The sequence below is a fragment of the Sciurus carolinensis genome, chromosome 1 (genome assembly GCF_902686445.1).
Source record: "Sciurus carolinensis chromosome 1, mSciCar1.2, whole genome shotgun sequence".
NCBI lineage: Eukaryota > Metazoa > Chordata > Mammalia > Rodentia > Sciuridae > Sciurus > Sciurus carolinensis.
The window spans coordinates 168,053,325-168,075,220 of NC_062213.1; the positions used below are offsets into that span (position 1 = coordinate 168,053,325).

The 21,896-nt window shown below is 36.4% G+C and overlaps 1 protein-coding gene across 1 annotated transcript; it reads left to right on the forward strand.

Moving 5' to 3' along the window:
* The first annotated feature begins 14,764 nt into the window (after window positions 1-14,764).
* Window positions 14,765-14,958, forward strand: LOC124980793 (phorbol-12-myristate-13-acetate-induced protein 1-like). The gene has a single exon (XM_047546711.1). The coding sequence runs from the start codon at window positions 14,765-14,767 to the stop codon at window positions 14,927-14,929; it is 165 nt and encodes a 54-aa protein (XP_047402667.1). The 3' UTR covers window positions 14,930-14,958.
* The last annotated feature ends 6,938 nt before the right edge of the window (window positions 14,959-21,896 follow it).

Sequence of the window (21,896 nt, forward strand, 5' to 3'; positions counted from 1 at the left end):
GAGATTAGTATTTGAATTGGTGGACTGAGTAAAGCAGACTGCTCTCCATAGTGTGAGCGGGAATTATCCAATTCATTGAGGGCCTAAATAAAACAAGGTAGAAGAAAGAGGAATTTGTTATTGATTCTCATTTATCGCGTGCATGTGTGTGTGTTTGTATGTGTGTGTTGTTATGGGGTGTGGTATGTGGTGTTGTGTCTGACTGGTTTAGCTAGGACCTTAGTCTTCTGTTCTCAATCTGGGTCTTACATTGTTGCTCCTATTGTTTCTTTTTATGGTTTTAGGAAAGAAAGGAAGTAAGAGTGTTTGTGTGTGTGTTCATTCCATCCTATTTAATCATAAAAGTCTACATTCTTATCTTTGAAAAATAACATACAATGAAATATATGATTGCATTCAGATATGGTTTGGATATGATTTGAGAGTGTTCCCCAAAGGCCCATGTGTTAGAAGCTTGGTCCCCAGTGTGGCAAAAGGGAATATAATGGAACCTTTAAGAGGTGGGACCCTCTGAAACCATGAGCCAAAATCAACTTTTCCTCTAGGTTGTTCTTAGTGAGCATACTGTTCACAGCAATACAAAGGTAATGAAAACACCAGGTAACTTCCAAGGCTAGTCCTTTAAAGGTACCATATTTCGTCACAAAATCATCACCATCGCATAATCATTGCACTTTGTTTTCTCAGTCCAAAAACTGGTTTGTAACATTTCATTACGTAATTGTCACATGGTATAATTCTGTGTGTCACACCACTTAGAAGGTAAACAGAGCAGCAATGTATTCTCAGCACATGTGCATTGTTAGTATACTTCCAAAAGTCAATTTGTGGAGTTTGTTTAGAGTGCTGCATCACTAATGGTAAACACATCTTACATGAGTGGCACTGAGGACACCATGTCAGATAACAAAATTAGTGATAGTGGCGCAGAATCTTTGAACACGTAAGTTAAATTTTATAAATCCATACTTCCCGACATTTTAGTAAAATTTCTTGACTGTAGTAAATATTTTGAATATAATGCACAAATCAATAAACACTAATGTGTTAACTTTTTTCCCTTCAGACTAGTTAAAATGCTCACTAAACTGTCATGAAGAAGGGATATGCATCGATTTTTACTACTCAATTTTAATATATATTCACTCCATGCATTCTAATGTTGCACCAAATGCAATTTAGTAATAGATGATTTTTAAGTAATATGCCAAATTTTTTTTCTAAGAAAAGCATCACATAAAGGTTACATCCCACTTTTTTGCAGTTCAGTTACTATGCCAAAGAAAACACAAGGGGGAAAAAAAAGATGTCTTCTGAAAACACATGAAGAGGACATGTTGGTGATTTGGCCCATGCCATAAGCAAGTCTCAAGATGACTCTAGCCCCAGTCATTGTCTGAATTACAACTTTACAAAGACCCTGAGAACCACTTAGATGAGCTCAATTTCCAGAAGCAAAAGAGATAATTAAATTGCTGTTTTAAACTATTACATTTTAGTATAATCATTACATAACAATTATATAGCAATAAACAAAAGGAACACCAAGTTAGAAATTTGATACTCTTCAAATTAATATAAACATTTTAAAGAAAAGGGTAAAAACCATAAGGACAGGCAAGAAAGAAGATGCATTGATGGCAGACTTCCTCTATTGAGTTACTTAGTTCTTACTCCAAACTTGCATTAAACCACTCAGTAAAATTAGCTTTGGGTCTCCTAGAGTACAGTTTAGGAAATAACTAGTATTATTCAAGCAAAAAGCTAGTTTTTCAAATTTTTCCTCCTAACCACATATACCATTCTAATAATAAATAAAATTTTCTGAAAAAGGCATTTTTTTTCATCTCATTACTTTTCCAGTGCTAGTTTAATATTCCTTATAGGTTGGTACCCTGGAACTTATCTAGCTTCATAGCTCCTTAATGAGCTTAATGGTCATTCACCTGTCTCACCAACAGAAACCTGTCATTCTAGATCCTCCCCATGATTTCTCTTATCTCTACATTCAATCTAACTCCTAAGTCTTATCATTCTGCTTTTAAATCTTTCAAATCCACCCACCTCTCTACAGTCACACTGCCATTATCACAGTTTTTTGTAAGAATCCTAATAATCTCCCTGCCTTCCCATTTTGTATCCATCTACTCTCTATACAAATACAAAAAACAAATCTGTTTATATCTTTTTCAAACTTAACACCATTCAACAGCAATCTGCTGTCTCTAGGATAAAGTCCACAGGTCTGTAACATGGCTGAAAATGTTGTTTAATTTGATTTCTGCTTACCTCTTCAGTATGATGCATTCTGTCTTCTCAAATTTTTACTCTATTATGAATTTTCAATTCTGGATCTTCTCTATCTCTATTCCCCAAAAAAGCCTTAATACCAACACATGCTTCAACATGGATAGACCTTGAAAACATCATGAGGCTGGGTTGTGGCTCGCAGTAGAGCACTTGCCTAGCACATGTGAGTCACTGGGTTCAATTCTCAGCACCACATAAAAATAAATAAATAAATAAAGGTATTGTGTCCACCTACAACTAAAAACATATTTAAAAAGTCAATCACTAACAATTAGATATGTTATAGTTCTATTAGTATGAAATATTCAGAACAAGCAAATCCATAGAGATAGAAAGTAGGATACTGATTGCCAGGGCCTGCAGAGAAGAGGAGATGGAAAATGTTAATAGGTACAGAATTTCTTTCTAGAGTGACAAAAAATGTTCTGGAATTAGACAATGGAAATGGCATATAACACTAAATATGTTGAAAACCAATGAATATATACTTCAAAAGAATTAGTTTTATAGCATATGTAATATATCTAAATAAAAGTTATGTTTAATACCAAGCCAAAAAAAAAAAAAGGAGCCTTCACACTTGTTATTATTTAGGCCTTGAGTACTCTTCAACACTTTGCCACTACCACTGTTACTTATTCTTAATTATTCTCCTCATGGTACCCTACACATCACTTCTTCCATGAAGCCCTTCTGATCTAGGTCTGGGGTAGGTGCCTCTTTTTTGTATACCTTTTACTACTATCATGACACCTATCAACTGATTAATGGGTGAATTTTTTTTTTAACTGTTTGTCTCCGACTTCCAGGCTATTAAGGTTTTGCAGGATAATACTGCCTTTTTATCATTATATCTTTCATACATGACACCATGCATAGCAAAGAGTAAGTGCTCACTAACTTCTTGTAATGCAAACTGAAATAACTAAAGTATTTGCTTTCAAAGTACTTCCACCTAGGAATTTTTCCATACAAAGCATATCAACAGTTATGATGTGACTGGCAAAATGTCAATGTACTTACAATTTTGAACTTTATTAATGTCAACAAAAAACCACAGGTTTGCATACTGAAGAAGAATTCAAATGTAAATCATGTTTTATCACGGTTTTTCTTTTTTTGCTTTCTATCTATAATCATAACTCCAGAAGTTCTCTTAGGTTTTTTTTTTTTTTTTTTGCGGTGCTGGGGATTGAACCCAGGGCCTTGTGCTTGCAAGGCAAGCACTCTACCAACTGAGCTATCTCCCCAGCCCAGTTCTCTTAATTTTATGACTTAACTTTAAATAACAAGAAAGTATGGTTCAAGAGTATCAATGCAGCAATACATTATCTGACAAAACTGAGATTAGAAATATCAAATCAACTATTACCAAAATGTAATATACCTGTCTGAGGTTTAATTCAAAGGAACATTTTTAATGAATAGTCAAGTAGGGCTTGATAACTGGTATGAGAATCTGCTGGTTTGAATTCAGGCTCTAGTATTTAACAGTTGTTGCTACTTTATAGCAAGTTATTTAGCCTAAGTGTCAATTCTTTATACTTTATATGAAAAATATACTTTGTAGAATATTTTTAATGATGAGGAAGAGCATTATATGAAGTGCCTTGCACAGACCTGACACATTGTGCTCAATAAATGGTAGCTACTATTATTTACCATCAAAAAGCAATTTCTGTGAGCCAGGCATGGTGACTTGGGACTTGGGGACTTGGGACTTGGGAGACTGAGGCAAGAGGACTGCAAATTTAAGGTCAGCCTCAGCAACTTAGCAAGAGCTTGTCTTAAGGAAAAAAAAAAAAATTTAAAAGGGCTGGGGGTACTTAGTAGTAGAGCACTCTTGGGTTCAATACCCAGTAGAGAGAGAGAGAAAAAAAAAAAAAAAAAAAAGGCAATTTGTGTGTAAGTATTAGAATAGAAATGCAGAGTATGATTTTAACCCTGAAATCAACCAGTGGACTGATTTGTTAACAATTAATAATCTATCAAGGCCACTGGTCTTAAATGATCAATTCAAGTCTGAACAATGAAAGAAGAGAAAGAGGATTAAAAAAAGGTATCCTGACTAACATTCTAAAGTGGCTACATTTGATCCTAAAAAGATGTTCTTTGATTATACTCTCACAGTAGCAGAAAAAAAAAAGAAATAAGACAATCTCTTATTTGAAAGGACTTTATTTCTCTAGATTAAGGCCAAAATGCATGAAGAGAGCAGGATCTGTGAAGTTAACATTGTTGTTACTCCATAGTCACACAGTACTTCAATTTCCAGGATATCTGGCATCTTTCACAAACATCAAATTCTGTATTGACAGCTACAAAGAACAAGGTGATCAGTTTTACCTAGCACAGAAAAAAAAAAGCAGAGGAGTTTAACAAATATTGGAAAACATAGTTAACAGATGTATCAAATGTACGGAGGCACTGAAATCTCTAGAACAGCAACTGATTTCGGATCAGCATTAAAACAAAGAATATGTGTAATTCTCACATGTGGAATAATAAGACTCACAAACAGATAAACAAGTTTGTATATACATAATGTGACCAGAAACATTAAGATACACAGCATCCCTACTGTTACACCCCCATGAATTATTCATTTTACATGTCAACTTGACAGATATCTGATTAAACATAATTTCTTAGTATGTCTACAATAGTGTTTCCATAAGAGATTAGCATTTTTTTTTTGTTTTATGTTTATTTCTGTTGTTTTTTAGTTAGTACCAGGTATAGAACCCAGGGCTTCAAATTGACTAGGCAAGTACTCTACCACTGAGCTACATTCCTAGCCCTGAGATTAGCATTTGAATTGTACCAAGTAAACTAGACTGTCCTTCCAACCAGAAAGAAATCATGAGATTTATTATAAGGTTCATGTGGTTATGGAGCCTGAGAAGTCCCACAATCTGCCGTCTACAAGCTACTAGAGGTTCACATCTCCTATTGGTTCTGTTTCTCTGGAGAGTCCTAATTAAGATACTCCCTAAAGTAGTATGTAGTTTGTTCAGGACTAAACCATTAATAAACACCAAATTAGCTTAACTTCATATCTTTAATTTCTAGATATTAGGTATCTACTGGATTATTTCACCACCAACAGAATTTCTAGAATAGCCTATCCCCATCTCATATACACTTTTTTTTTTTTGCAGTGCTGAGGATTAAACCCAGGGTCTTGCACACGTGAAGCAAGTACTCAAGTACTGAGCATCATACCCAACCTATACATTTTTTCTTTATTTGTTCTTTTTACACATACATGACAGTAGAGTGTATTCTGACATATTACACATACGTGGAGTATAACTTATTCTCATTAGGATCCCATTCTTGTGGTTGTAATGATGTGGAGTTTCACTGATGATATATCTCCCAACCTATACTTTTTTACTATGAGATAAAATTCCATGTTCAAGGGAAACTCATCCATCTAACCAGTTTCTTAGCATGATGTGAGTTCCTGATCTAAACTAAGTTAATTATAGACCCTTCTATTCTATGCCTGAGAAACAGCTATAATCAGTGCCTTTGGAGTCTATGAGATATCCTAGTATTCTTATGAAGCTCCCCCTTTTATTCCTGTTAGCTTCAATCGGTTGCCTTAATTTGTAACAAGTCTTAAAAAAGATATTCTAATAGTATGATTTAAATGGAGGCAAACAACACCAAATTCAGTTTCAACTTTAATAGGAAACCTAGATTTTCAAAGATCAGATATTAACTCAGATATTATATGACCTACAAGTAAACAATAATGAGTAAATTCATGAGAAGGAAAACGGTTACTCAATGATTCTAGGTTGCAAAATTGATAGGGTTTGCATACCACAAATTGCACAGAGTTATAAGAATAAATGTAGGCTTCTAGTTTCTGGTCTGGCAAGTAAAATTTGGAAATCAAGTTGGGCGCATGCCTGTAATCCCAGCGGCTCCAGAGGCTGAGGCAGGAGGATCATGAGTTCAAAGCCAGTCTCAGTAAAAACAAGGTATTAAGCAACTCAGTGGAACCCTATCTCCAAATGAAATACAAAATAGGACTGAGGGTATAGCTCACTGGTCGAGTGCCCCTGAATTCAATCTCCAGTACCCTCCTAAAAAACAAAACAAAACAAAAAAACAAACCTTGGAAATCACTATTCTATCCTAACAACAAAGCAAAGAACTGAACAAACTGAAACAACTTCTCAGATTCGGTCAGAGGGGAGACCCCAATCTTTTGTGAGTTTTACCTTTGGGAGCTTAGGCTACTTCTCACAATTAGTATCAAAGACAAATCTGGGTGGGGGATATAGCTCAGTTGGCAGAGTGCTTGCCTTGCAAGCATGAGGCCCTGGGTTCAATCCTCAGCACCGCAAAAAAAAAAAAAAAAAAAAAAGACTAATCCCTCAGGGCTTCTGGCAGGGAGAGTGGGAAAGGAACCATTTTGAAATAAGTCAGCATTCTATTCTTAACCAGGTCTGCACTCAGGAGAAATAATTTAACTAGAGCCTAACCTGCTAGGGTCATATCAGTACCTAACTGACCTAGGGGAAGGTAAATACTCAATTCTTGACCATCTTAGCCATTCTGTCCCCCACCACTTCTCCCCCACACTCAGGGGGTGGCAGGGACTGAAAAAGGTCTTGGAAAGTTCAGAGGCATGAAGGCTTGCTAAAAGAAACTTAATCATAGGACTATGGAATGCTTCCCTTACCCCAACAACTTATCACATTACTCAAGGTCTATTTATATCCATTTCTTTTACCTAGTACATCATGTCCAGCTATCAAGAAAAAAAAAATTATAAGGAATTCTAAAAGGCAAAAAATACTAAAAAATAAAAAATAAACACAGTTGAAGTGGCACAGCAAGCATAAAAATAGACTCAGATATGGCACAGATGCTGTAATTATCAAACTGGAAGTTTTATTTTTTTTTACTTGCAGATGGACACAATACCTTTATTTTATTTATTCATTTTTATGTGGTGCGGAGAATCAAACCTAGGGCCTCACACATGCTAGGAAAGCACTCTACCACTGAGCCACAATCCCAGTCCCCAAACTGGGAGTTTAAAACTGTTGTTTTAACTATGATGAAATATGCAAGGGGCTATAAAGGTTAAAACAGATAACATGTAAGAACAGATGGGAAATGCAAGAAAAAGAGATAGAAATTAAATAAAAATTATTGGGAGGTTGAGGCAGAAGGACCACAAGTTCAAGGCCAGCCTCAGCAACTTAGCAAGACCCTGTCTCAAAATAAAAATAAATAGATAAATAATTTTGGTCCAATCTCTAGTAACACAAAAAAGAAAAAAATCCAAGAAAGAACCAAAAGGGATGCTAGAAAATCAAAAATACTGTAACAGAAATGAAAAATACCTTTGATGGGTTTATTAGGAGACAACATGACTAAGCAAAGAATATCTAGCTTGAAAATACCTCAAAAGAAACCTCCAACCCTGAAAAGTAAAGGGATTTAGAAGAAAAACATTTTTAAAAATAGAATATCCAAGGGCTGTGGGACACATATGAAATGTATAAATATGTATAATAAAAGGACAAAAGAAAAAAGATGAAATATTTACATCAATAATGACTGAGGAATTACCCAAATTAATGTCAGATACCAATCTACAAATCCAGGAAGCTCAGAAAAAAACAAGGAGAATAAATGCAAAACAAACAAAGCTCTACTCTGAAGCATATCCTACTCCAAATACAGAAAACCAAAGATTTTTCAAAGAAAATATACAGAAAGTCACAGTTTAAAAACAACTTAGCTACAGAGCTAAGCAAATATTAAGAATTGCATATGATTTCTCCTTAGAAACCATGTAAGGAGAGAGAGGAATGAAATATTTAAAGTCTTAAGACAGAAAAAAAACCACCAACCTAGAAATCTGTACCCCACAAATTTATCCTCTGAAAATAAAGGAGACTATATTAATAATTGTTAATAATGTCAGTTGTGTAAATAAACCAATCAAAACACAGACATTGATAGAGTGAATTAAGAATTAAAACCCCTGGGCTGGGGATGAAGCTAGGAGGTAGAATACATGCCTAGGATGTGTGAGGCCCTGGATTCAATCCACACCACCACAAAAAAGAAAAGAAAGGGAAGAAGAATCAAGACCAAATCATATGCTATCTACAAGAAACCTACTTTAAATATAAAGACATATAAAGATTAAAAGTAAATGAATGGAGAAAGATAACCATTCTAACACCAATCAAAAGAAAACAGGAGTAGCTATATCAATTTCAGACAGAACAGACTGCAAACCAAAAAAATTATCAGGGATAAAAAATACTTTATATAGGGGCTGGGGTTGTGGCTCAATGGTAGAGTGCTTGCCTAGATGTGTGAGGTACTGGGTTCGATTCTCAGGACCACATATAAATAAATGAATAAAATAAAGGTCTATCAACATCTAAAAAATATTTTTTAAAAAAGAACACTTTGTGTAATGACAAAAATGTCAATTCTCTATGACCTAACAATCCTTGACATGTATTATTTCTACATGACAAAAACTAGAGAACTGCAAGGAGAAATAGATGGATCCACTATTACAGTTAGAGATTAAAACACCCCTCTGTCAAAAATGGACAGATCCAGCAGGCAGAAAACCAATAAGGAAAGAGCTGAACTTAACACTACAAATGAACATCTATAGACTACTTCATCTAACAACAGCAGAATACACTTGCTTTTCAAGTTTACATGAGACATTCACCAAGATAAACCACATTCGGGGGTCACAAAACATACCTAAACAAATTTTTTTAAAAAAAGTCACACAATGCTATTCTCAGATCACAAGGGAATTAAACTAGAAACCAATAACCAAAAGATACCTGGAAGTTGGGCATAGTGCCATACACCTATAATCCCAGCTACTCAGGAGGAAAAAGGATTTTAAGTTCAAGGCCAGCCTGAGCAACTTAGTGAGGCCCTGTCTCAAAATAAAACTTAAAAGAACAGGGGATATAGCTGAGTGGTAGAGTGTTTATCTGGTATGCATGAGCCCCTGGGCTCAATCCCTAGTACCTCATGAACACCCACAAAAAATGATATCTAGAAAATCTCAAAATACTTGGATATTAAACAACACACTAGAAAACACTTGGGTCACAAATGAAATCTTGAGAAAAATTTTAAAATATTTTGAACTCACTGAAAGTGAAAACATAACATCAAAATTTGTGGGATGCAGCAAAAGCAGGGCTTAGAGGGCAATTTATAGTGTTAGATGTATATATTGGCAAAGAAGAAAGATCTAAACTCACTCATGTAAGCTTCTAGCTTAGGAACTAGAAAAAGAAGAGTATACGAAGTTCAAATTCAGTAGAAGAAAAGAATTACAGCAGAAATCAATGAAAACAGAAATAATACAGAAAATGAATGAAAAAAAGCTCATTTTCTGAAAATATCAGTAAAATTAAAAGCCTCTAGGCAGGTTAAGAAAGAGAGGACACAAATTACTAATACCAGAAATGAAAGAAGGGACATCACTGCAGATCCTACAGACAGTAAATGATGATAAATGAATACTATTAACAACTCTATGCTCACACATTTGATAAACAAAATATAACGGACCATATGTCAGTTAACTTTCTATAAAAGAAGGAAACATTTATTTTGGCACAAGGTTTCAGAAGTTTTCAGTCCATTATGGCTTTACTACATCTCTTTGAGCCTATGGCAAGGCACAACATCATGCCATGGTGGGGCCAAGCTGGTGAAGCAAAGCTGCTTCCCTCATGGTAGCTGGGAAGCAAAATGAGAGGAAGGAGGCAGGGTCACAATATACCTGTTAAGGGCACAACCCAATGACCTAACTTCCTTCCATTAAGCTCCACCTTCTAAAGTTTCCACTACCTCCCAATAGTGCCATCACCTGAGAATCAAGCCTTCATCACACAAGTTTTGGGAAGAAATTTAATATACAAATGATAACAGATCAATTCCTTAAAAAACAAAATCTTCCAAGTTCACACAACAATAGACAATCTAAATGGACTATATCTACTAAAGAAATTGAATTGATACAATAAACTTCAGAAACAGAAAGACCAGGCATGGATGGGTTTGCTAATGAATTCTACTGAACACATAAAGAAATTATATGGACTCCCTACAATCTCTTTTAGAAGATAGAAGCAGAGGGGATATTTCCTAATTCATTCTCTGAAGGCAGTGTTACCCTAACACTGAAACCAGACAAAGACATTACGAGAAAACTACAGACCAACATTTCTCATGAACATGAATACAAAATATTAGCAAATTAAACCCAACAATGTGCTAGGCACAGTGGCACACACCTGTAAGGCTAAGGCAGAAGGATCATAAATTCAAGATCAGCATCAGCAACTTAGCAGGACCCTGTTTCAAAAACAAAAGTTTTAAAAAGGGCTGAGTATATCTCAGCAGTAGAAGTCTCCTGGGTTCAATCCAAATTAAAAAAAAAAAAAAAAGAACGGAGGAGGCAATTAAACTAAGTCAGAAATACTGACATAATAAGAAGCTTGCTGAAGTTGACCTTCAAAAAAGAGCAATTGCATATATAGATAACAACACACTCTTTTTCACTATCAGAAAGATATATTAGCAATCAATTTGCTTATTCCATTTGCCAATGAAATAATTTCATATATATATACTTATTAAGTATACTGAAAGAAATGACTTCAGATTAATTAAAATTATTGCATCATTGAAAGAAGGAAAGGAAGGGAAAGAAGGAAGGAAGAAGGGAGGGAGGGAGGAAGGAAGGAAGGAAGGAAATGCATCCAACAATGTGTAAGTGTTATAAAGGGTACAGCCAAGCTGTCTGGCTGGCCTTTCATCCTTAGTTTAAGGAAATCAACCCACAGTCTCTTGAAACAAGAGCAAGTCCATGGTGATGCCATTTGGTTAGTTGCTTGGGGGACAAACAAAAAGAAGGTAATGGTCAGGATCCCTAGATGACCTGGTGAAGGTCTGAAAATGGCATGATGGGCAATTGTGTAATCATACATTTACATACGGTAATGGTGTTTGATTCATTCTGTTATTTTTCCCTTCCCCCACCCTCCCACCCCTCTTTTCCCTCTATAAAGTCCCTCCTTCCTCCATTTTTGCCCCTTCCCACCCCCATTATATGTCATCATCTACTTATCAGAAGATGATTCTTCCTTTGGTTTTTTGAGATTGGCTTATCTCACTTAGCATGATATTCTCCAATTTCATCCATTTGCCTGCAAATGCCATAATTTTATTCTGCTTTGTGGCTGAGTAATATTCCATTGTATATATATATACCAAAGTTTCTTTATCTATTCATCAATTGAAGGACATCTAGGTTGGTTCCACAATCTGGCTACTGTGAATTGAGCAGCTATGAACATTGATGTGGCTGTATCTCTGTAGTATGCTGATTTTAAGTCCTTTGGGTAAAGGTAGAGGAGGGGGACAGCTGGGTCAAATGGTGGTTCCATTCCAAGTTTTCTAAGGAACCTTCACACTGCTTTCCAGAGTGGCTACACTAATTTGCAACCCCACCGGCAATGTATGAGTGTACCTTTTTCCCCACATCCTCTCCAACACCTATTGTTGCTTGTATTCTTGATAATCACCATTCTAATTGGGGTGAGATGGAATCTTAGGGTGGTTTTGATTTGCATTTCTCTTATTACTAGAGTAGTTGAACATTTTTTCATATGTTTGTTGATTGCTTGTAGATCTTCTTCTGTGAAGTGTCTGTTCATTTCCTTAGCCCATTTGTTGATTGAATTATTTGTATTCTTGGTGTAGTTTTTTGAGTTCTTTATATATTCTGGAAATCAGTGCTCTATCTGAATTATGAGTGGCAAAGATTTTCTCCCACTCTGTAGGCTCTCTCTTCACATTGCTGATAGTTTCCTTCACTGAGAGAAAGCTTTTTAGTTTGAATCTATCCCAGTTATTGATTCTTACGCTTTTATTTCTTGTGCTATGGGAGTCCTGTTAAGGAAGTCTATGGCCATACTACCAAAAGTGCTATACAGATTCAATGCAATTCCAATTAAAATCCCAATTGACGTACCTCACAAAAATAAAGCAAGCAATCATGAAATTCATCTGGAAGAATAAGAAACCCAGAATAGCTAAAGCAATCCTTAGCAGGAACAGCGAAGCAGGGGATATCACAATACCAGACCTTCAACTATACTACAAAGCAATAGTAACAAAAACAGCATGGTATTGGCACCAAAATAGACAGGTAGATCAATGGTACAGAATAGAGGTCATGGACACGAACCCAAATAAATACAATTTTCTCATACTAGATAAAGGGGCCAAAAATATGCAATGGAGAAAAGATAGTCTCTTCAACAAATGGTGCTGGGAAAACTGGAAATCCATATGCAGCAGAATGAACCTAAACCCCTCTCTCTCAACCTGCACAAAACTCAACTCAAAATGGATCAAAGACCTCAGAATCACACCAGAGACCCTTCATCTTATAGAAGAAAATGTAGGTCCAAATCTTCATCAGGTCGGCCCAGGATCAGACTTCCCTTTTTTATTAATGAGAAGGTTCTGTGGTTTCAAGTCTCAATGCAACACCATTCTTCTGTGGCAATAAGTTAATCCATGTAGAATTTGGTATAGGAACATCAGATACTCAAGGACCAGAGTCAAAGATTTATCTGTGTAAATGATGTCTTGTACAGTTACTATGTTTGCATGTTTTAAATCCTTTAAGAGTTAAACTTCTCTTTTAACTGTACTGGGTGTGCCTTCTTTGTGTTCCAAACAGAATTTCCACCAAATTCTCTGTCAGTTTACTTTTTCCTTTATAAACTATTGCATATGTACCCTTTCCAAGTTTTTCTAATTTGATGTAGGTTTCTGATTTCCCAAGCCCCATTTCTGACTCCATTGAGATCCATCTATATTTATGATTTCTGAGACAAACACCTGTCAGTGACTGGATTTCATCATATAACTTCCAGCAGAGTGGTCACTCTCAACATCTGATCCCATTTTTAGATATTTGTGATCAATATCTCCTCCGGGATGGCCAGATCCGCAGTCGAAGAGGTGGCAGCGCCAGCCTCCAACTCCCTGTCCGGGTTGAACAGAGCCTGGTCCTGTTCTGTGCCGCTGCCGCAGCTCAGAGGGACCATCTTATAAAGGAGAGCCTTGCCCAAGGGGCCGGCCGCTGGGCGGAGACGCGGGGGGAGGGGCGGCCTGGTTGGTGCCGCCTGAGGGAGGGCCAAAAAAAAGCATTCTTAATTCAAAGAACAAAAAAGAATTATTATAGACCATAACCAAAAGAGATTTCCCTCATATGCAAAATTAGTTCAAAATTTGAAAATCAGCATAATCCATCACGTAGGTAGGTTAAAGAAGAAACAACATATGGTCATATTAATGGATTCAGGAAAACCTTGAAAAAAGTCCAGTACCATTCACAATAAAAACTCCCAGTCAACTAGAAATAGAGGGGATCTTCCTCAACTTAATAAACAATATTTGTTAAAAAAAAAAAAAAAAACTATACAACTGACATCATATATAACTGTGAGAAACTCAAAGCTTTCCTACTAAGATCAAGAACAAAGGAACAGGGTCATGGTTGTAGCCCAGTGGTAGAGCACTTGCCTAGCACATGTGAGGCACTGGGTTCCATCCTCAGCACCACATAGAAATTAATTAATTAATTAATTAAATAAAAGGTATTGTGTTCATCTACAACTAAAAAAATTTTTTTTAAAAAGAACAAAGTAACAACGTGCCCTTTCAGCACTGCTTTTCAACATCATATTGAAAGTCCTAGCTAATGCAACAAGACAAAAAAAGGAAATATAAGACATAAACACTGGGAAGAAATAAAACTGTCAGCTCACATACAACATAATCATCTATGCACAAAATCCAAAACAATCAACAAAAATACTCCAGGAACTAATAGTAATTATAGCAGAGTTATAGGACACAAGGTTAATACACAAAAGTCAAATGCCTTCCTATGTACTACAAATGAACAAGCAGAATTTGAAATTAAAAACACAATATCGGACTCGCGAGCCGACTCGGCGCGGGAGCTCTGAGGATCCCCGCAGACGCAGAGTGTCCTCAGGGGCTCCGCACGCCCGGCCACTCTGTCCCGCCTGCCGCCCCGGCGTGCGGCCCGCGTCCTACGGAAGCCTGAGTACTTGGGTCGGGGGACAGAGTGCCCCAGGTTTGCAGCAGAGATCGCGGCGGCGCCCGGGGAGATGCCTGGAAAGAAGGCGCGTAAGCGCGCGCCACCGAGCCTAACGCGGGCGCCGGCAGGCAATGAATTGATACAGATTGGCTTGTAGGAAGACGCTGGTTTACGTTAACAGAACTGGAAGTTGAGTGTGTCACTCAGCTCAGGAAAACTGAAGATAAACTGAATTCTCTGGGGTCTGGAACAGAGATCACAGCTGTGCTTGCAGAGATGCCTGGAAGGAAGGGATGGAAAAGCGAGCAGCTAACCCCAGCGTCAGCGTTGACAGAGGTGGAAGTTGAGTGTGGCACTCAACTCAGGAGATTTGGAGACAAAGTGAATTTCCGTCAGAAACTTCTGAATTTGATTTCCAAACTCTTCAATTTAGTGACCTGACTGCTTCAGAAGCTTTTGCATGAAGGGTGTCCTTTAAAAGGACAAGTATCCCAGTTGGTCCAATTTTTGTGAAAAAACATTTCACTTCCTTTTGGATGTCTTTGGAATGGGAAGACAGAACAAGTCAAAAGATGAATTTCTGTAGGAAGTTTCCCAGAAATCATTCTTTGGGATGTGAGATCATTGCAGAACCATGTTTTATTTTAAAACGTGAATGGAGGAGCCTTAAACATAGGGAAGTCATTGTTAATGCATTTCTTTTTTGCTTAGAGATTATTCCAGTATTTTGCAGAAGGTTGCTGCCCAACCTGGGTAATAGGAGTTAACAAATGATTACACTAGGCAATGGGGAAGAAGTAGCTCTGTGTTTTTGCTTTTTCAATTTGGTGTATACATATAATCGTGGTAAGAGAAAATTTTCATTCTGATAACACTAGATGCTATTTTTAAATTATTTTTTAAAAAAGCGAAGTTCACAGTGAACATTGACTTCATAGGTCACTATAAAATGTAACATAATTTAGCTTTTTTTCATTCAGATTGTATTGTTTCTGTTCAGATGACCTTTAACTGTGTTCCTGTGAGCATTAACTGCAAAGTATGTAAAACTAGAAAGTAACTGAAAAAATTGGGTTACATAGTGCCAGTAAAACTCTAGCAGATTGAATATTAAATGATAAAGAGCTTGGTGATTTCATATGACCAAGGATAATAAAAAAGGAATCAAACTTTTTTTTTTTTTTTTTTTTTTTTTACCCCCCAGTACTAGAATTTAATCTCAGGGCTCTCTATCACTGAGCTATATTCCCAGCCCTGTATTCATTTTCTTCATTTTTTTTTCCTTTTTTAAAATTTTCTGTTCATTTTATTCTTGAAATGGGTCTTGCTGAGACTGACTTCAAACTTGGCAATCCTCCAGTCTCAGCCTTGTGAGTTTGAGATTGACTTTTTAATTGATATAATTAAAACTTAGTAAAACAAATATTCTTAGAAAGTTTCTAAAAAATTGTGGGATGGCCTTTCTCACAGTAGTCAGTGTGCATCCTACAAAAAGTGATCTTTTAAAAGAAATTAGAACATTTTCATAATTGGGATAGTCTTCAAAAAAGAAGAGGTTGCCTTGTAAGCACAAGGTCCTGGGTTCGATCCCCAGCACCCAAAAAAAAAAAAAAAGAAGAGGAACATTTCTCATCCAAAATAAAATTTCATATATACATATATGAAGAGATACATATATATATTTACATATAGGTATCTGTATAATTTGCATTAGAGTAATATGTAGGTTCTTTGAAGAGTTCCATCAGTATTTTTCTATTGACTGTAGACATGAAACTCAATAATCAATAGCAAAACAAATCTGTTAAAAATGGACAAAGGATTTGAATACACGTTTCTCAAAGGAAGACATACAAATGCTCAACAGATAAAAGATTCTGAGAAATGCAAATGAAAACCACAATGAGCTATTACCTTATACCTGCTGGATAGGTTATTTTCAAAAAGGTGAAAGATAACAAGTGCTGATGACTGTGGAGAAAAGGAATCTTGATCTATCCCTTGTGATCATGTAAGTTAGTACAGCCATTTTGGAAGACAGTATGGAGATTCCTTAAGAAACAGCAGAACTGCTATATGATCCAGCAACCCCACTACTGGGTATATATCCAAAGAAATTGAAGTCAGTATGCTGAGGGATTATCTGCCCTCCTATGTTGCAGTATTATTCACAAATAGGCAAGACATGGAAATAGCCTGTGTCCAAGGGATGGCTGGAGTGGAGTAGTGTATGAACACTGAATACTTCTGGGCCTTAACAAAGTGAATGGGGCGAGTCTAGAGGACGTGCACAGAGACCAAGTGCCACTTGATCTCATTTATATGGTTATTTACCAAAGTCAAATTCTGACGAGTAGGGTAGTGATTACCAGATACCTGAATCTGGTTGGAGAAGTCGGGGTGGGTGGGGTGGAGAAAAGTGCAAAGTTGGAAGTGAGTTCTGGTGATCTGTTGTCTAACAAGATGACTACAGTTAATGTACATTTCAAAATAACTAAAGGAGTTATGTGTTCTTAACCACATGGAAAGGATAAATATTCTGATTTGATCATTCTGCAATGTACATATTAAAACACATAGTACCCCATGAATAAATATTCAGTTTATCAATTAAATAAAACTAAAAAAATACCAAAAAAGGGAATAATATGATTGGATTTGTCAGGAATTTTTATTTATTTTACCTATTTATAATTATTTTTCGTTTGGTTTGAAAACATGGATTGCATTTTTGTTTAACTACTTGAGTTCTTAGAATAAGAATTGCAATGTAGGATGTAGTCACCTTAGATGCAAAATTTCCTCAGCATCTGTTTGTCTTCAGTATTAAGTAGTGTTTATTGCAAAAATTTGGGGGTTTTTTGCCTAGAGGCAAATATTTTGCCATATGGGTATTTATGGTCTGTAACTATTTATATGTACATATGAAAACTGACACTGTGGCAACGAACAATTAAAATTTATCACCATTAAAAAAAAACACAATATCAATTATTTTAGCACTAAAAATGAAATGTGTAGGTAAAAGTTTAACAATACTAGGAAGTTTTTTCTCCATGCTCGGTCATCTAAGCACTCAGAGGTCACTACAACCATGGTACCAGAACATCTGGTTACTGTTCAAGATGGCAGTGGACCTTGGCATTGCCCACATAGGGCTGGTCCTGCAGAACTTCAGGATGCTGGAGTTAGGGGATCATGAAGGATTCCACCAAGATTTCAAACAAAGGCCGATGAGGCCAGGCAAAGTGCAGCAGGGTCAGAATCTCTGTCAGTAGCCCTGAGAGGGCAATGCATAAATATGTGAGGAGAAACTCAAAGCTGCTGTGGAGACCCCCAAAATTAAGAAATACCAGTAACATGGGACATCTGCCAAGGAAAGTTATAGAAATCAAGCAGAGACAAGCCAAGAGAGAGGTCACATGGGCTGCAACCAGTAATGTCTTAGAGGCAGAGCTGCATAAGCCCTTTGGAGAGAACATTACAATGCTTTGTGCACCAGATGCTGAATATGAGCTAAAGAACTTGTTTGCCCAGCTGGATTTTGGCCTTGCTTTGGTTCCATACCCCTATTTCTTCCTGTGTTTACTCTGTGCCATTATATATTGGATGTATATAACTTACTTTTGATCTTTACATGGGCTCATAGTCAAAAGCTTGCCTCAAGTCTCAGAGGAGATTCTGAACTTGGACTTTAGAGCAATGCTGGAACTGTTAAGACTATGGAACTCCTGGAAATGAACTAAATGTATTTTGCATTGTGACATGGGCCTGAGATTTTGGGGGACAGGGGCATAAAGTTATGGTTTGAGTATGAGGAATCCCCCCAAAAGCTCATTGTGAAACAGCAGGAATGTTCAAAGATGAAATGATTAGATTATAAAAATTATAACCAAAGTAGTGGATTAATCCATTTGATGGATTAATAATTTGAATGGACTGATGGGTGGTAATTATAGGCAAGTAGGGCATGAATGGAGGAAGTAGGTTATTGGGAGTGTGCCCTTGGGGATTATATTATCCCTGGCTCCTTGCACTCAATCTCTCTCTGTTTCCTAACTGTCAAACTGAGCAGCTTTCCTCCACCACACCCTCTGCCAAGATGTTCTGCCTCACCTTGGACCCTGAGCTATAGAGTCAACCAACTAAGGACTGAACCCTTAAAACTATAAGCCAGAATAAACTTTCTTCCTTTAAACTGTTCTTGTCAGGACTTTTGGACACAGTAATGTAAAGATGACTAATACAAATGGCAAACAGGCATATGACAAGATGCTGCACATCACATGTTATCAAGGGAATGCAATTAAAACAAAAATCAGATATCAACACATACCTATCAAAATGGCCAAAATCCAGAATACTGAAAACCCGGAATACTACAGAATATGGCACAACAGAAATTCTCATTCATTGCCATTAGGAATACAAAATGGTACAGTCACTTTAGGAGACAATTTGGAAGTTTCTTATAAAAAACAAACATATTCTTATACATCATCCAACAATCACACCCTTTGGTATTCACTCAAAGGAGCTGAAAATTTACATTCATAAAAGAACCCACATACATATGTTTATAAGTAGCTTTATTCATAATTGCTAAATTTGGAAGCAACAAAGATGTCCTTCAGCAGGTGAATGAGGAAATAAACTGTGGTACATCCAAACAAGAGATAAAAAGAAATGAGCTATTGTTACAAAAAGACAAAATATCCTTAAATGCATATTTCTAGATGAAAGACACCAATCTGAAAAGCCTACATACTATATGATTCCAAAGTAAAAGACATTATGGAAAAGTCAAAACTATGGACATAGTAAAAAGATCAGTGGCTGTCAGAGGTTAACAGGGAGGGAAGGATGAACGAGAAGAGTACACAAGATTTTTAAGACGGTGAAAGTATTCTATTTGATACTATCATGATAGATACATACCATACTTTTCTACAAACCCATAAAATATACATTGCCAGGAGTGAACTCTAATGTAAACTATACTCTGTGGGCAACAATGATGTGTCAATGCAGGTTCATAAATTGCAACAAATGTACTTCTCTGGTGGAGGATATTGATAATGGGGGAGGTTATACATGTTTAGGGGCAGGAGGTACATAGAAAATCTGTATCTTCCTTTCAGTTTTCTATGAACTTAAAATTGTTCTAAAAAATAAAAACTACTAAAATAAAGAGAAAGACTACATGTAAAGCAATGTTAATTACGACCCATTTAACTCAGTCAATACAAGAAATAATATTTCACATACTACATTTTACCAAATATTGGGAAACTGGCCAAACTGATAAGACTGCAACACTTGGAGTAGAGTTAGGTACTATTTATGATTCTGTTTTGACACCTTTTCTTGAGTATTTATGGCTTTGTATCTAACTTAACCACAACAAATTTGAGAAGAACATAATCTGACTTGTTTCAGCCAAAGCTTACAATAACTGAGTTACATAAAAACAAGTCCATGTTCACATTACTTGTACTAAGAACACTCCAATATTATTTAATCACAACCCTCAAAAAAAAAATCTCTAACTGCCCTGCCAGTTTGACTCCCTTTTCCTCTAAAAAGTCTTCAATTACAATCTACATGTGAATGACTCTCAGACTTCTCTAGGTATCATCTCTCAAATTCCAAGGCCATAATATCATCTGCCTGATACACAATATTCCTCCACCCAGCTGTTCACTAAAACTCAAATTTCAAACAGTGAACCCTTTGCATTCAAGAAAAATTTTTGAGTGCTGGGGATTGAATGGGGCACTCTATCACCAAGCAACAATACCAAGCTGTTGCCCAGGCTGGCGGTGAACCTGCAATCATCAGCCTCCCAAGTTACTGGAACTGCAGGCCTGTGCCATCCTGCATGGTTCAAGAGAAATGTCTAACCTCAAAGTGTCCTCATCACCTCCCACTCATGTTGCCACTCTTCTGGCTTCTGTCTCCACTATCTGTGCTTCAGATCTTTAATAATATCATACTGTTAAAACCTATGGACACTTTTTGGTCTTTAATTTCATCTGACATCTTAGTAACATTCAATTATGTAAATGACAGATTCCTTTAGGAAACTCTTCTTCCATGACTCAGGTGACACCACAAATTCTTATTTTCTTCTGCTTCTTTGATATATTCTTCTCATCTTCATCCCTGCTCCTTTTCTTTGACCTACTCTTTAATGTTGAAATTTCTCAGAGTCCTACACTCAGTCTTCTTCTTTTCCCGGTTTCCACTGTTTTACAAGGGAATTCCATCTACTACCTTTGCCTCAAACATCATTTGTCAACAAGTCCCAATTTCTTTTTCTCTATTTCAGGCCTCTTTTCTGGGTTCTAAACCGATATATTCAAATGCATACTCAGTGTTTCCACATCTCACAGATATCTCAAACTCAACACATACATCTACTCTCATACTAATCAATGCTGTTCCTTCTCTGTTCCCTATATCATCACCTACCAAGTTGCTCAGGCTATAGTCATTCTTTATCTCTAGATGTCATGATAACATCAACATTCAATCATCTTCCATAATTAATGAAAACCCATTTACTTCTGTCTACAACCACTACCTCAGTCCAAGCCACTATTACCTCACACCTATCAGATTCTCATAACTACTTTTACTATCTTCTGTTCCAATCCATTTTCCATTCAGCAGTTAAAGTGATATTTTAAAAAGAACTAATCAAGTAATTCTTCTACTTGAAATTCCTCAGTTGTTTTCCATTGCATTTAAAATATCAAGATTCCTTACAATGGACTAATAAGGTTCTGCCTAATTTAACACCTGCCTGCTTCTCCAGCTTATTCTTTTGCCACTTTCCCTTTAGCTTGCTTTTCTCTGCCCACACTGACATTGTTCTGTTCCTGAAGAATTCATATTCCTTCCCACCTCTGTTCCTTTATGCATGCTGTTCCCCTAGGTGGACTGCTGTTTCCATCTCCTTTCTTCCCACTCTTTTCTACTGGCTAATACAAACTGATTGATTTTTCAGGTGTCAAATCAAATCTCAATTCCTCAAGGAAGCCCTTCTTTGACCCCCCTCAAACTAAGTTTCCTGCACAGTTTCTTTATCTCTGATTATTTTTGTAACATTATAGAAAATCAGCTGTGTACAGATAGGTTTCATGACTATCTTGTTTGTTTGCCAAAGTATTACTAACACTTAGCACAGCACTAAGCAGACAATTAGTATTTGTTAAGTGAGCAGATGCTGAGATTTTGTAAATTCACAATTAAGACTACAACATTTAATTTCTCTCATTAAATGCTATCTAAGTCCTTCCAGGCTTCAATAATGTTAATGATGACCTCTAATTTACTGATCTTAATAATTTGTTGATCTTTATACTCTGGATTTCTTTATCATTTCCAACCAGATTCTTTAAAA